Here is a 16,815-nt window from a genome sequence, read left to right as displayed (position 1 = left end):
AAAATCGCCTGAACAGATTGCTGAAACAAGCCTTCCACAGGGAAACTTTGCTAGCAGTAAAGACATGACAATTTTAAATTTAGATGTTCAACTAGCCAGATAATATTTTTTTAATTTCCTGAAGATAACATTTAAGAAAACATGTGGCAGGTTATCCCAAAAACATCCATTATACAAATGCTCTTCAGACTTGCAGTTTTCTCCACATTTGAATGGAAAGAAATCATCCGCAATATTCAGAGTCACTCTTTTTGTTGGTTATCTCAGATTTTGTTTTGGTTTGGTTTATTGGAATTCCATGATGTCATCCACAAACTATAAAGAAATTCAAGTCATGTTTATAATCATGTAATGCTCTGTTTTCCAGAAACACAGGACAATTGTATCTCCTATCAGCTACTTCAAAATGGTTTAATGCAGCCCATTTATTTAGGTAAAACTGGCAAGTTATTGGGAGAGGTCAGAGAATCAAACTGCTTGTATCAGTGGCGCACAGTCCCATAATTGGCTCAAGTTTGCTTTAGGACCAAAAGAAGAGAGTTTCGGTTCAACACAAACCTAACTCTTCCAGTCAAGTCCTGTCTCTGCATTATTCTGCAGATACTTACAAACTGAAATTCAAGCTGCTGATGCTTTGGTGGTATTTGCAAGGTCTGTGTGCACTTGTGGACCTTGAGGAAAGCTACCACAGTCTGTAGCTGTCTACTGCAATAAGTGTTGCTTTTTGTGTATGGCCCATGCAGCCAACATTGCTAACATTTGGGGTATGGCTGTTACAGTGCCTCCAGATGCACATCCAGAGATTTCAGTCGAGGCAACATTCCCCAGAAGCAGCTAAGCACAGTCAAAAAACGTCAAAGGCTACTGGACATCAGCTGTCTGCTTCCCGGTATTAACACCAAGGGAGGTTTGAAACATCACTGAGGAGCCAGTTTCCCCACAGACAATACCAATGCTGTACTTTCTGGGAGATGACTTCTCTATGAAGATAAGCGACTTCCTAATATGTCACAGACTAACAGCATCAGTGCTAAAAGGCCCACCCTGAAGAAGCTACAAATTCAAAACTAGACAGCCACAAATGCTTGTTCCTGAAGTTAGTACAACGCACGGTCCAGCCACATGCACTGCACTCCTCAAATCCCTCTGCTGTGGCAGAACCTATGACTGGCCACCCTGTTGCCACAAGAACCATAGAAGAGACAATAAAACACATGGTGTCTTCAACATCCACCAGAAGAGGAGGCAAGATGGCTCCTGCCAAGCAGCCCACAGAGCTCTCCTTAAACAAGGTACCTGCTCTTCCACTTTCAGAAATCACACATTTTTCATTAAGGTGGTTGAATCCTGATTATATTCCTGACTTCAGAATGAAAGAGGAAGGCACAATTGGTTCAGGAGAAAGGGAACACCCAGAACATTTATTGACAGCCAAGACCAGTCAGCTTTTATCATCTTCTCTGACAGCAACCTAAGCACGGAAACAGATTTGTGTGTCTGATGGAAACCGAAGATGGGAAGCACTCTTATTAAGTCAATTGAAAACCTAAAGTATTTTTATTTTTGGGAGTCAAGGTAAAGAACAGCAATGAATTCTCCATTAACAAAAGGTCTAGACATTTCTGACAACTAGTGTGCTGGAGTTGCAATGGAAGGTAGACATTTACAGTGAACCAGAACAGGACCAACTGATATACTAAAGAATACGCTTTAAAAAATTAAATGCTGTGTCACTACTCTCCTCTCAAAAGCTGAATTCATTCATTCAAAAGCAGCAAGTAGTGAAACCTGTTAAGTAGCTAAGCAGCTAAAAACAGTTTACCTAGGACTAGTAAAGCCACCAGTATTAGACAAGAAGCAGGCTGATCAGCTTGTCCTGGACACAAACAAGTCATTTGCAGGAAAGGACAGCACTATGCAAGTTTCCAGTATGAGCTTTCCCACAATACACTGATTATCAAAAATATGGAATGTAAACCAGAAAAATAATATCGATACATAAATTATATGGAAGCTGTGTGAAAAGCCTGGAGTGATACAGAGGGGATGGAAAAATCTGTGGCTACACTAACTACACTAACAATGGTAGCAAGAAAATGTTGTTTGGTTGGGAGTTCTTTCTGTTGTTGTCAGACTATGGAATCGTGACTTTCAATAAAGAGAACTCACATGCAGTAACTGACAGGTCAATATTAAATCCACTCCACAACTATGGTGGAGTGCATTTAATTGGTTTTCCCTGGTTACCTGTTTAATAAAGCAGCGTGCAAATTTTGTAGTGTTTCTTCCCTTGAATTAAATTCACCTCCCAAAAGACTTAAAGAGCAATTATAAAAATAGATGTTTGTAGAGAGAGAAAGAAGAAATTATGCATACAAATTATATTTACTACTCAGGCTCCTCAAAGCATCAGCAAGAGAAATAAGCCAGAGCCTGGCAAGGGAGGGCTCATCATACAAGCTTTCAAGGACAAACACTGGTTCAGCATAACAAACATTATCAGCTTTTTTCTGGATATAGAATACAGTTAAAACTGGGTGGAACTCTACTGATGCTGTTTTGAGGACAAGTGTACACAAACCACTTTATAAAATGGCACACATATGGAGCATTCAAGCGATCAGACGCACTGATGGGGTCCAGGCTACTGTGTGGAACAACATAGAAGTCACTCCTTCACAATAAAGCTGCTGTGAATCAAACATTTAGGATCTGGGGGAGAGAAAAGGTAGCCACTTGTCACTTTCAGTCCTGAAAACAAATGACAGTTCAAGTGCTATTATTCCACACTACCAGCAGTTGTTGTAATACCTTAAGCTTTTATCAGCCTGGAAAAATGCACTTATTGCTAAGCTCAAACACCCTACATTAGATTGTATATACTGCTGAGCTACCTGCAGCAGAACAGAATCTCAAATTGCCTCACTCAAAAAGCATAAACAGAAGAGATTAACAAGATACAGCACTATCCAGCGCTCCTCTAGAAAACTGGAAAATATACCTACTTTTTCAGATCACCCAGATGTTCACTGAAAAAAAAACAACATGAAGACCATCCAGACCTTCATTACACAGACTCAGTAAGTGAAGACAGGTGGCAGTGAAAAGCAAGGGCCACCAATACTCCTTTTGGGATAGCAGCAAGGATGGTTTGATGATGTAGTATTATATCCAAATATGCAGAAGAACTAAGCAACGCTGAGGCCTGTAAGGCTGCGAAAACTGCACCAGGAACAGGCTGCCCAGTAAAGTGGTGGAATCACCATCCCTGGAAGTGTTCAAAAACCGTGTAGACGAGGCCCTCAGTGATATGGTTTAGTGGTGGTCTTGGCAGTCCTGAGATAATAGTTGGACTTGATGATCTTAAAGGTCTTTTCCAATCTAAGCAATTCTATGATGGACTTCAGCTTCTCTAACGTCCCCATCAAGCAACTGCTGGCTTCTAGTCTGAGCTCAATTTATTTTCTTTTGCAAATGAATGGAGGCAAACACCTTCAATGAGCAATTCATACCACCTGTCTTTGGCTGATAACAACAGGGAGACAATAATAGCCACCCTAGGTAGGAGGAACGTGAAACTGTTCCAAATGAAGACAATAAGCCTGGATCACCCATTTCTCAGCAGCCAGAGAAGCAAAACCAAGCATTCCTTCTACTGTTTACAAGGAAAAAAAGGAAAAAAAATTGAAAAAAAAAAGGGGGGGGGGGGGGAATGTATAAAGAGAAACAAAAAGAAAACAGACAGACTGCTGGCTAGTTACTTCATGTCAAAGCCCATACAGCAAGTAGTGCCTGTCTTCTGGCTAGGTTTGGGGCTTTTGGGGCTGCAGCGCAGTCTCCAGAGGTCTGATGGAATATAGAAGAAATAACTGCCTACAGACAAAGCACCTACCACAGAGCTGTAACAAGATTTACTTCTTGTTTTGACTTTACCAGGAAAGATTAGGTGCACATGGGTAGTTAATTATTTTCATCTGGTGGTGTAGTAGGCAAGGCCCAAATCCAGGCTTTACACATTCATTTCATTGTGTTGATGGAGCTCTCCTGTTTATATCTGCAGCAGATGCTAAAAACGAAACAAACCGCAGCCTCCAAATAAAAACTTGGCATCACAGAGCAGAGTCTTGCTGCCTTTGGCTTTGGTCTGTCTTTTTTAGGAACTCATTTTCATCTCAAATGAGTTTGCCAATGTTTACTTGGACTCTGGGTACAAAGTTTCCTACATTTTTAAACTTTTGCTTTGTCAGTTCCAGTAAGTACTTAAAAAATATAATCTACCCAAGGTTGGAGTCAGACATACCAAACATCGGGGTTTTTTCTGTTTTTAACACTAGCTTACCAAGAACAACTGGGAGAACTCTGCCTTGGGAGCAATGAAACTCCATTACCTTTCAACTAACCTATCAACCTGCAGCACCTCCTGCAACGAGACAATGCCTTGAATCTTTGGGATGGGAAGAATGATAAAAATTAAGGTATTTTGCCAGGTTAGATTTGAGTATTTGCAGATGGCTTGCAAAACCTACTTGCTCAATATCATAAAGAAAGCAGTGCCTTTTGTAAAAGCTTCAAATCAAAATTTATAAAGTTAAATTACAAAATTTATCAAATATTTCAGTTATTATTTTAAACACAGAAGTTACTATGACTTCCCTGATCTCATTTCCTATCGTCTTCCAGAAACCCTCATATAATTAATGCTTACTGGAAAAAATGTTCAGCAGAACAAGAGATGTGCTTTGCCATACATGAAGTGTCAGGTTGAAACTTGGGTTCATTGCATTAGTTCACACCAAATATGTCAAATCTTTGCTCTGACCTCAGGCTGCTCAAGTCTGAACAAGTCAGTGGTCTTTGTTAGCTCATGGCACACACTGAACACAGAGACACCAAAATCATCTTTATCAGCCCTTTGCAAAATTGTTATTTACTGAATTCAACTCAGTTAATACTTACTTTATAAACAAACCAGAACCCCCAGTTTTAATAAGACCTTGAAATCAGAACTGGACCACTGGAAGTGCAACACAGTAACAATGATCGTAATTCCAGTATTAATTCATATATTCTTTAATTGCTATTTAATGATACAATAAATCTATTGAAGCTTTTGAAGATTTTATTATGGTTTTATATATCTATATAAAACCACCAAAGCACTTTAACGAATCATGCTTTCTTGTGTAATACATAAAACTAATTTCATACTGTGCTTCTGAAAGTCTATTGTGCTGTTTTTCAAGTTATTTTACAGATGGCACATTTAAAAAAAGAACAATGGAAGCATGAATTTCTAATGACTGCAATGCAACACAGCATCCAAAATATGATGTTTTATTACAACTAACTTAAAGTGTGAGTGCATTATGTAATAAACAATAGCAGTTTGGTCATTTTAATCTCAATCCTGTTTACAACAAAACTAACATTTGTGCTTTACAACCTAAATCCCATAATATAAACATAAGTTCTCTGCTTCAAAAATCCCAACAAATTACGGTCTGAAAAACATATCTGAAACAGAAGATCAATATTAAATCTACTCACTTTCCTTGAGAATTTCTATATTTGAGACTAATATGACATACCAGACACAATAAGGCACAATGGGTGGTCCACATGAATGAATGCAGTTGCCCATGAAACTTGTTCTCTTCCACAAATATGAAAATATGTACCTCTCAAGATAAATTTTCTCTTAAAAATGAAATACATCCTCTTGTTATGAAAGTCCTATACAAAAATTTAAAATTTACACCATCTGAGCTGCCAAAAAAAATAAAAAAGTGTATAAATTTTCCACAAAACTGTATTTCTCACCAGCACATCCAGCCACTGGAAAAAAGATATCCCAGCACTCTGGAAAAGAAAAGCACTATTTCTCCTGTGTTTAAGACAAAAATATTGTATTCTGCATACAGTAGTGTATTATACTTTAAAAAGCCTAGCACTATTAAAATTACAATATTGATTTGGAAATTATTGGTTCACTGCCTAGATGAAATAAGGCACTTTCCTCCAGTGGGCAGCACTTTTCACATATATGGAGACGATGAATCAGGTTCTGGTTAAAAACAAAAAGGGGCTCAGTGAGGTCCCAGAAGGCGACAGGAACATTTCAACAGCAGGGGAAGACACAGGAGGTAAAACCCGGAGATGAAACTCTACACAGAAGTGGTCACTCTGTCAATGGCATTATTGACCTCGTTTTTGTTTGAATCCAGTCCTTTAGCAGCATTCATATCATTCCGTAAATTCTCCACTGTCTTTTTCATGTTCTTTAATTCTCCAGGGTGTGGAGTGGCTCGCCTTAGAAGTGTTCTCTAAAAATAAACAGCGCAATAAGTGGTTTTGCCTTCGTCTCTTTGAAAAACAACATACACTTTCAAGGCTTTAGCATTCATGTAGCAAATACTAGGTATTGATTTTTTCTCTTTTTTACCCCCCTTTTCTTTTTCAAACTACCATGCTCTCTGCTGAACATTATTTTTGTAGCTGCTTGTTTACAGAGACAGCGAAAGAGAGTTTCAGAACTGTCTAGAGCAATTTTTTCCTCTCTTGACCTACTAATCTGAAAGCCACTCAAGTGAACTACAATTACAAGTTATGAAGATTCTTTCATAAATATAGTTGGGATTTTTATTTATCTTTTCCCCCAAAACCCATCCAAGTGATGTAAGATCACATTTCAATCAAAAACCATTCAAGATGGTTTTCAAAGAATCCCACAAGACCCTTTTCCAGCATCAAATACATGTTTGTCTGGAGCTCTGTAAGCCTTCCCTATCCCACCACACAGTTTGGTTCTTTTGTCAATTGAGAACAAATAGCTTAAAGGGAAGAACAGGGGGCATTTCTCTCCCATCTTAGACACAAGAACATCTAACATCATTGTGCTGAAACCTTTACAAGGAAAACAAAATTTATGAAAACCCTAGTTAGCATCCAGATTAGAGACCAATAGATCACCAAGAATAATTGCACAAGTATGTATTAGTATAAAACATATATACAATTAACTTTTCAGTTAATTAATCTAAACTGAGCATATTACAGCAGAACTGGTGACCCATGAATGTATTGGTCAAGAATACTTTGGAAATCGGCCCTTCCTCCTCCCCAGTAGGATCATAGACTTCTTTTTCCCCTAAAAAGGTTCTTGCCTCAAGTCAGGCTGTAACACCATGACTTAAAGCAGTATTAATACCTGAGCCTTCGTTACTGCATGGACATTCTCAGATTGTCATAGTTAAGAAGCCTCATTCTGAACTCCCTTAACAGTCAGTCTACAAACCATGCTTGCCACAAACATTTAGTTTCTGCAACCACCTTACTTGAAAACTTAAATATTTGTTTCCCTACAAACTAAGAATTTTTATAGTCACTTTTTAATGTAAGACCATGTTTCTAGTGTGCTACAACCCCAGACAGTGCCATGAAGTATCTCAAGCTGAGCTCTAGATAGAACCACAAGCAAGTTTTTAGAGCATTAGAGAAGTTCACTGAAAATCCATCTGACTGAAGTAGTCTTAACCTTTATAAAGAGTTTTAACTGTTAATGAAAGTTAGTAAAGCTAAAGATCATGTTGCGTTTTGATCTTCAGAACATGCAGAGCCCAATATAACAGAGAGGTCTTATAAGTACAGTGACAGATGTTCCCACATCCTTTGTTTAAGCGGGATACTAATGAGCAGTGTTCTTGCTGTTTACAGACACTATGGTTGTTTCAATGCAAATGGTGGAGGAGGATAACAAAAAAAAAAAAAAAAGAAGAAATAAAGAGAAAGTATGAGATTGTAAATAGAAATTATAGAGACAAACAATGGAAAAATTAATGGAGACACATGCCAGAGTGCTGGAATCCTAAATTAAACCCTATATACTTTCAGGCAGTAAAGCTTCACAGATGCAAAGAAAGATCCTATCTTGTTTCTGGAAAGAAAACATCCTGAGCAGACACAGGAAAACAAAGCAAAACAAAGACTGTCCTGCATTAGAACATAAAAGTTATATTCAAAGCAGAAAGGAAAAAAAATTAAAAAATAACAAGAAAAAAAGCATTTTAAGTCAATATGAAAAGTTTTGGTAGTCAACATCCGCTAAAAACATCCACAAAAGCATGCAGTTACAGCTGAAATATTTATAGCACAAGAGCTCAGATACTTTTAAAACTTTGCATTAAAGTCACAATGTCTACAAAGATGTGAAAAACATACCATTTCGTTATCCTCTTCATCTTTTTCATCTTCTAAAAAGCGAATTGCACTGACTCTATTCACTGCCCGCTCATTCCATGTTTCATCTGACATTTCATTTACCAAACTCTCCAGTGCACCACATCGTGGTAGGTTATCTGTCAGAATAGTAAAATGTAACTAAAGATTCACAGCAAGTCTGAAACATCAACATGCTATATTTTTAATAACTGCAATATCCAGCCAATCACTCATCTGAGATTTACAATTGTGTATTTCTACTTCTTTTTCCATATAAAACAGAACTTGCATTGATTTTCTATTATCAAATACACACAATAAATAGTTTTTGTATAAATGAGAAATTTCTGTACTTGGACTGTTTTGGGTTTGTGGCAGTTTTAGAGTACTGATTATATGATTTAATATACTTGGCATTATATATGCCTTTTTCTGCATCATGGCTGCCATCTGACATTAGCCAGCTCTTCAAGTGGCTCATTGCTTTTACTGATCTCATCCTTTTAGAATTATGAGGCATGCACATTCTACAGTCTTAATTCCAAGCCATCTACCCTTGAAGCCATGAGATTCTTCCGGACAGCAGGAAATCTAATTTCTAGTAGTCAGACCTTTAGAGAAAGTCAGTCTACCTCAGTTACTCTTCTTGAACTAGATTAATCTCTAAATCTAAAGGGGTTAATTTGTTTTTTAATGCAATTTGTATTCTTCAAATCCAGAAGTGGGCATAAACCAGCCACTTCTACAATTCTACTTCTTTAATGCTTTCTATTTGCTCCAGATGCATAGTACTGAAAGAGTAGAATTAATTTAGGTAAGTTTGGGTACCTATAATACAGATACCTACAGCTGAGCTTTTCTCCTCAGGCTCCCTTTGTACCCAGTGCAAAAGAATCCACATGATTTCTTTTAAGTCTATTCTCGGATGGGATAAATTACTCTCCAGTGGTTACAGCCAAAGTTTAAATATTAGCACAGATGAATCCCCTTGAATGTTCACACACAGCTATAAAAGCTTAAGGACAAAAAACATCCACAAGTTATTGCAGCAGCAACCCAGCCAACAGTGAAAAAGAGTCTATAGTTCCATCTGACAGAGGCAAGTTTTAGCACAAAAGGTAAAAGCAACTTATACTGCAATTTTACAGTTGTTGAAGACTATAACAAAGTTACTGTAAAAAATCTTTGCTTGAAAGAAAACTAGCTTTCTAAGAAGTAAAATGTCTATTACTTACCATGTTCAAGGCCAGGCTAGATGCAGCTTTCAGCAACCTGGTCTAATGGAAGGTGTCCCTGTCTATGGCAGGGAGGTTGGAACTAAATGATCTTTAAAGTTCCTTCCAACCCAAAACATTTTATGAAACTATGATTATTACTAGCTATTCAATTATTTTTGTAGTAAAGAGACTGTAGTTGGAATATCTATGTATTTAAGATGTATAATCAATGTACATAAACATGGGCAACACTATTTGGCCCACTGACAAGCCTCAGAATAATATGATTAAGTGCTCTTCTTCCAGGTCTGTATTTTATTTATCGTAGCTGGTGTCACGGTATTTTAAATAATACTCACAGCCATGTTTTTCAAGCCTTCTGAAAACTAGTCTGATCACTTAAAAAGAACTTTGAAAGTGAAAATTCAATCAGAACTTTGTTACTTTGCTCATTTGAGCTTATGCATGTTTTACAAACCTTTATGGAACAAACAACTCAGTAAACAAAAAAGTTGTACTTCTCTATGTAATGAAAAACTGACTGCAGTCACTCACCTTGGCAACCAGGCTCAGAAGGCATTTGAGGAAGTAATACACATGTTAAAATCTTTTCTCCTGTTTCAGGGTCTGTGTCAGTCTGAAACGTCAGCAAAGGTTGGGACTGGTTATCAGACAACCACAAAGCCTTCAGCTTTAAGGTAGTCAGTGAGATGGGAAGATACGTTAGCCTAGTTCAAAAAAAGAAAAGTAAAAGAGTCAGAGAAATCTCTAGGAGATGTAATAGATGGTCACAAAGTTGACTTTTAAGTATATAACCCTGAGTTGGAATAAACAGGATTGAGATCAATGACTCTAATAGAAGACATTGCAGCAGTCAAACTGCAACTACTCCCTTCTTTCAAAAACAATCTGCAACTTAATTTTATACCGTAATTTTCTGTAGCTGTGAATAACAGATAAAACAATGCTCAGGTTTTACTACTGCAGTAAAATACTGTGGAAGGCAGACAGCTGCTTCTTCTCTGGAGCCTTATATATAAACAACTGCCAGAACAGAAATATGTAAATGCCTATGAGACAATTACATTGCACAGATGAGATGCTATTTGCTTCCACCCCCCACCCCCACCCCCCCCCGTTAACTTCCTACTAAGCAATGAACAAATTCACTGGTTTATGCTTCAATCCATTCCTTTTTTTTGCATTTTGATGTATGAAGCATATCAACTAAGATTTAGGAGAAGCCACAAGGTCAAAGTGGCATTATTTGTTACTTGCACTGCAGCTTTAAGACAAGACACTCGGTGTTAGTGTTGCTTAACATTAAGGCTGGTAGTTTCAGCAGAAACTCTACCAAATGGCCTAGATTCTCAGTTTTAACTCAGAAACACACAGATCCAAAGGTTGTTTTAATCCTATCTTTTTCCTCAGGGTCAAAGCAATCCAGAAAATGCCCTCATGACAACACACTATACTACTTTGGGCCAAGGGGAAGACTACTTTGACATTTTCAACGGTAATACTAACACAAAAGTCATAACTGTTTTTTTATTGCAGCATTCTTAGATGTAATCTATTTTGTGGTCAGAAAGAATTAAGTAAATCCAGCAAAGGAGCATGACAATACAAAAATCTCTTACCTATTTCCTGCAACATCCAGGACATGAAGTTCAGTGGCTTGTGAAACTTCAGAGGGAATTCGAGATAATCTGTTGTCACGTACAGAAAAGACATTAAGACTGCAGCACCCCCCAATCTATATTAGAGAAGACAAGGGGAAAAAAAAAAAAAAAGAAAGAAATGTCTGGTTTTGTGGCAGCACAACAGTATAAACAAAGGCATGCAGTACGGGTCACGTAATATGTCATAGCACATTCAAGAGACAATGCCTGCCAGACACTTCACCCAGAGGTACAGACTGCAAACAAGCATTAGCTTAAAATTTAAGTCTGACCTGAAGCAAGTCTACTGGTGAAGTTTCTTGAACATCTGTGACTAATGTATATCTTTAAAATAGGTCAGATTCTGCCTACCTTTTAGAGCCTTCCAGACCAGGAAGAGATCAGTGATCACACAGGTGCCACTTTGTAGTCAACCCTCACAAAGCCTTAACTTTCAACTTCTTCTAGCTTTATGCTTTACATACTAATTCTAGTTCCTCGTCATAACTTCAGATACAGGCAAGTACTATGGGGCTTTAGGGCAAAATGCTAAATACACCAATCAACTCCCAACATTCATAAAGTCCATACAGAGTAATGAAGAGTTCACAAAAACAGTAATATCTTTGATGCCCTGTTTTATTAGAAGCATCTAATTTCAAGACGATTCCCGTATGAACCAGCAAATTTAATCCTCTCTCTCTACCAATTAATACAAAGATAAGCATTTGCTTCCTAAACTAGTTTTTGATGTAAAGGATGGGAGTTTTCAGTTTTACCTTCAAAATACCTGTATTTTGCATCAGAAGTATACGTTTTCAGAAAAATAAACCATCTACACTTGATTAAAAACAACCAACATTCCACTTTTTGTTCCAGATAGCAATACTACTCCTATAAACACCAAGATTATTAGTTTTAGCAACTTGAAAGCTGCTTCAAGTAACTTTGCTCCTGTTCACGAAGGAAACTTACCTTTGTTTATCATATGCAACTTCAAAAAGCACTGCTGTTTGTTTGCCAGTTCCAAAACTCACCATGAGAAGGAAACGAAAATATGTTTCTTCTCTTACTCTAAGTATTAGAGGCAAATACTCTAATACTTAGAGGCAAAACATCCCAATGCCTTTTGAAGCTTGCAAGTTAAGTAGACTGAAAACCTAACTATAGACAGCAAGCCTACTGAAAGATCTTAGATCAAACGTTAGATGACTTCTGTAGTCAAACACATATAAGAAGGTTCTGTCACAATATAGCCAACATGTCACTACATCTTGGTCAGGAGTCCTCAAATCTGAGCTGAAATTATTTATGTGTTCTACTTAACTGTCACTTCTGTCTACAAAATCCACAGTTCAGTCCAAACCCAAGTTTGAAATTACAAATACCACAAAAGCTTTTCTACTAGTCAAAGTAAAAATCTAGTTGATGTAAACTGCTCTATTTACCTAGGAAAAAGCCATTTTTTTAAAGGCTACAACTATGACTTAGAAAATGAAACAAAAACTAATGGAGCATTTATACCCAACTCACCTTCCCTTGTATCATAAATACATTTTAATGGCAGAAAGCAGCAATCAGCCCCCAATCAAGGCTTCTGATTCACAAGCTATTTACAGCACAAAGTTACAGAACAGTAACTTAAACAGGGGAAGTTTAGACTGGATATAAGAAGGAAATTCTTTCCTGTTAGGGTGGTGAGGCACTGGAATGGGTTGCCCAGGGAGGTTGTGAATGCTCCATCCCTGGCAGTGTTCAAGGCCAGGTTGGACGAGGCCTTGGGTGATATGGTTTAGTGTGAGGTGTCCCTGCCCACAGCAGGGGGGTTGGAACTAGATGATCTTAAGGTCCTTTCCAACCCTAACGATTCTATGATTCTAATATTCTCTTGACAAAACAAAATCTGGAATGGTTTCCCTTAAATCACTGCACTCTTAAGATGCAGCTATTCCACAAGAGCATCAGCTTTCCCAGGCCTGTGGGTATGATAGGAGCTACAACCTTGTCAGACATTTTAGCTCATGAATCAAAGCCCCTAAAAGAAACAGCACTCAAATTGTGAGCAAACGATTCTGCTCTTCACTTTAAAGCATGTATCAATTCTTAGATTATGTGCTTTGACACATCCACAGAACATAGTGCCATACAGAAAATAATAATATACACACACACACTGTCTCATTGGTGTATCTAACATGAGGAGCTGTGAAAAGCAAGAGATAAATTAGTGAATGTTGATGAGCTAGCAAGTGATGCCCTAACTGCACACAAAGTGTTCAATTTTCCATGAATGAAGTTTGAGCTATTCAGTCTTGGAGCATGGAGATCTAAACAGTTTAGCAGAACAAAGTAAAGCCATGCAGCTCTGATGAGACCCAAACTTCTATACTTGTGACAATGGAAAAATGCAGCAGTGGAACCAGCCGGCCTGAGTCATCATGCATTTAAAGCAGTTTAATGAGAGGTAACAGTAGAACCATGGACTGAATAATACTTACAGGGTTATCAATTTACCTGACCCATAATTTTCCAAGCGGCTAACAATTAAGAAAATATAAGAAATGTTCATTTTTTTTTTTCCATACTGGACAAGAGCATGCCAACAAATGGAGACAAAACATACATTCTTCTACTGCCAAAGAGGGTTAGAACTCCAGAGTTACTTTAACTTCAGTTATTTTAACTTTGCTTTATCAGTCAGTAGGTAATTGTTCAAACATTTTGTATCATTTGGGGGTAGTGAAGACCTTTTTTTAAAAAACAGGGTGGCAGGGGGAGATAACAGATGGATACTGAAATATTTTTAGTGAAACTTTTTAGAAATGCAGGCAGCATCTAAAAAGCAGCATCGGGTGAGATATCACAGAGAAAAAGACAAGCTGACAGTTAAAAAATGCAATCTTTGTCACTTTGAAAAGAGATGGCACCCATTCAGCAGTACAGAAAAACATCTGGTCCAACATCTGAAAACCTAAACACAAAGCGGTACCACTGAGGCAAAGTGCACACATTGAATGGCATGCTGAAAGGAAAACATCATTGTGACCACCACGAAGTAATACAGTATCAGAGCACCACTGATTTGGCCGAGGGTCATTAACTAACACAGAGTCATGCTTTCCAAGGGTCTGATCACATGCTTACAACAGACTTTGCCAAACCACTGCATAGGCATCAAGTACACAGTCAAGACCACAGGCCCATTTAACAGTTAAGCACAGAGTTAATCTTGAGCACAGACTTCAGTTTTAACAGCGACAAGCATGTGCTTAGTTCCAGGCACATGAATAACCACTCCAAAGACTGGAGGCTTAAAGAAGTCCTCCTGTTCTTCTGTAGTAAGCTAGACATCAGGAAAATTTCTCAAATGAGTTGTGCATGTCTAGGTCATACTCCTGAGATTTATTTCCTTCTAGCAGCTTCAGTGTAAGGGTTATTCACTTGCCTCATCACATCACTTCCAAAGATCAGTCAGGCTAGATAAACCACAAAAACAAAACCCATTCATTAGTCAGGCAGAAAACGATTGTTACTATGTATTGCTGGTGTTGAGATCACTGATTTTACAGCACTGTTAAGTCTGAACGAAACTGTTTATTTGGATTCAGATGGACTTGCTTCAGAGGATGAGTGACACTAGGCCCCCTCTCAGTTCTACACAAAACTCTACCTCTGTGGAGGATTTTTTGACTCTCTTCTCTGTCAGTCTGAGGTGCATCTTTCTAACAGCTTCCTGTTCTGGAAAAGCAGTAAAACTTGGGAATACATAGTGAGGATGTCAGCTTGGCTGATAAAACTCCTCTCTACATTCTGATCATGAATGTTCACCACTTCAGCCTCCTGCTTTTTTGACATCCACATACCCACTGCCAGTCCATCTTTCACAGTCATCCAGAACTGCAATTCTTATCACATCATTGCTGATGTGTCTGATGACTCCCTTACTGCAGACAGATAATTGTTTTGACACCTGCATCAGCTGTCTGCTTTTGATCTCCTGACTTTTATTCCACTTCTCCGTTACAGTAACCTCATGGTTGCCATTTGATTTTTCCTGCTAACGACACCTTTGCAACTTTCTGGACGTAAACCCAAGTGTGCAGATTCATCTGTCTCTTCCTGTTTAGATCCTTCCCAAAAACTCCGATGTGCTCCCTCTCAAGCCCAGCTGTCAGTTACAGTCATTCATCACCACAGGCAAAATATTACTGATTACGCATCCTCACACTCTTATTGCTCTAAAGCCAACGTTAGGTGAATAACATCTTTTGATTTCTGCATGCTAACTGCTCAAGAGCTATGAATCAGTTCTGCTGTCCTTTACCAGCTGGCATCTTTCACAATGCAAAAAAATAATAATAAAAAAAGACATTATGACAACTACTATAATGATTATTCTTTACCATGTGACTAGTTAAAGTGCAGTGAGATCTCTTTGATTCAGCTCTTAACACAACTACCAGCATAGCAAACTCTCACTGGGTTTAGGCAACTCTGATAAATATACTGGGGATTTAAACAGAGTTCCTATTGTGTTGTAAAATCTTTTCCAGAGAGTCAGAACCAAAATTTTGTTTGGCTTCAAAGTAAATAAAGTCGGAATTTTCCTTGGTCCCACTAATACTTTAATTACAAGAATAGAATACATTTAGAGGTGGAAGAAAATGCCCAATTTACTATTAGTAACTATTATTAAGTTATTATTAACTTTAAATTGGCTAGGAAAATCTTTGGCAAACTCACTTCAACACTCCCTGTGACATCGGTGAATAGTATGGGAGGAGCAGAGCAAGGAAATTTCTATGCCCTCTGACTCAAGACAAGTTTTCCTGCATTCTTCCTTAGTGCTTTTTTCCCTTTAAGACACACACACACTTTTACACAAATGAAGGAAGGGACAAGACATTGGAAGTTAAAACAAGAAACAGCAAATTAGCCCCAACTTGTTAAAATATATATATATAGATAGATAGATTGCAAAAGCCACAGTTATTGCCAAAAAAATCCCTACTGTAGTATAATTCTCACAATATACTTCAGAGGCAGGAAGGACTCGTTACCAGACCTCTGCAGGTTGTAGAGACTCATTAACAGAAGCACATGAACTGGAAAACATTCCAAAGAGGTTATTTATGCAAGAGCCAAAATCAACACACCAGTTTCACCAGCGTTCCAGTGCCAGGGTGGGATTTCAATACCAAAGAGTCACCAGGCTGGTCTTTCAAGTTTAGAGGAAAAAACATTTGTAACTATGAACAGGTTTAGACATTCTCCGTTCTTGCTGAAGTCTGTTTCACCACTGAGTTCAGTGAGAGAGGGATTGAGATGTGAGATTCTGAAGATGAAATCTGTAAGTGACGCAGGTCTTGGTCATACATTCTGCTGTTCCATGTTTTACATTATATATCACACCAGATACAGAAGAACCTTTGAACCAAGAAACTTTGAAGGCGTATTTGCACACAAACTCCTCAATAATCTTAAATCAAGAAATTACACATGAGAAGGTAGATACTGTTCTTGCAAGTATGCACTGAAACACCCCAGCAATGCAATGATTTGACAGGTTGACCCAAAGTCCAATCCTAGTAAACTGCTAACAAAAGAAAACAATCAAAAACAAAAACCCAAATAAACAAACAAAAAAACTCAAACAAAAAAACACACCCACCACAACAAAACAAAAAAAAAACAACAACAAAACCAAAAATCAAATAAAA

General features: G+C 37.9%; 1 protein-coding gene across 1 annotated transcript in view; it reads right to left on the bottom strand.

Annotated features, from left to right (window-relative positions):
- Positions 1-5,054: 5,054 nt before the first annotated feature.
- Positions 5,055-16,815, bottom strand: part of LRRC1 (leucine rich repeat containing 1) — a 70,794-nt gene continuing 59,033 nt past the window's right edge. Inside the window, exons 11-14 of the mRNA XM_057414045.1 lie at positions 11,075-11,190; positions 9,990-10,162; positions 8,218-8,354; positions 5,055-6,323 (exon numbers count right to left, since the gene is read on the bottom strand). Coding sequence (XP_057270028.1) covers positions 6,165-6,323; positions 8,218-8,354; positions 9,990-10,162; positions 11,075-11,190 — 585 coding nt within the window. The 3' untranslated portion in view covers positions 5,055-6,164. The remainder of the gene's footprint in view (positions 6,324-8,217; positions 8,355-9,989; positions 10,163-11,074; positions 11,191-16,815) is intronic.

Source organism: Pezoporus wallicus, unplaced genomic scaffold (assembly GCF_028554395.1).
Source record: "Pezoporus wallicus isolate ANWC-B61680 ecotype Strahan unplaced genomic scaffold, APGP_CSIRO_Pwel_v1 contig_6428, whole genome shotgun sequence".
NCBI lineage: Eukaryota > Metazoa > Chordata > Aves > Psittaciformes > Psittacidae > Pezoporus > Pezoporus wallicus.
This window is presented reverse-complemented; position numbering and strand designations above follow the sequence as displayed.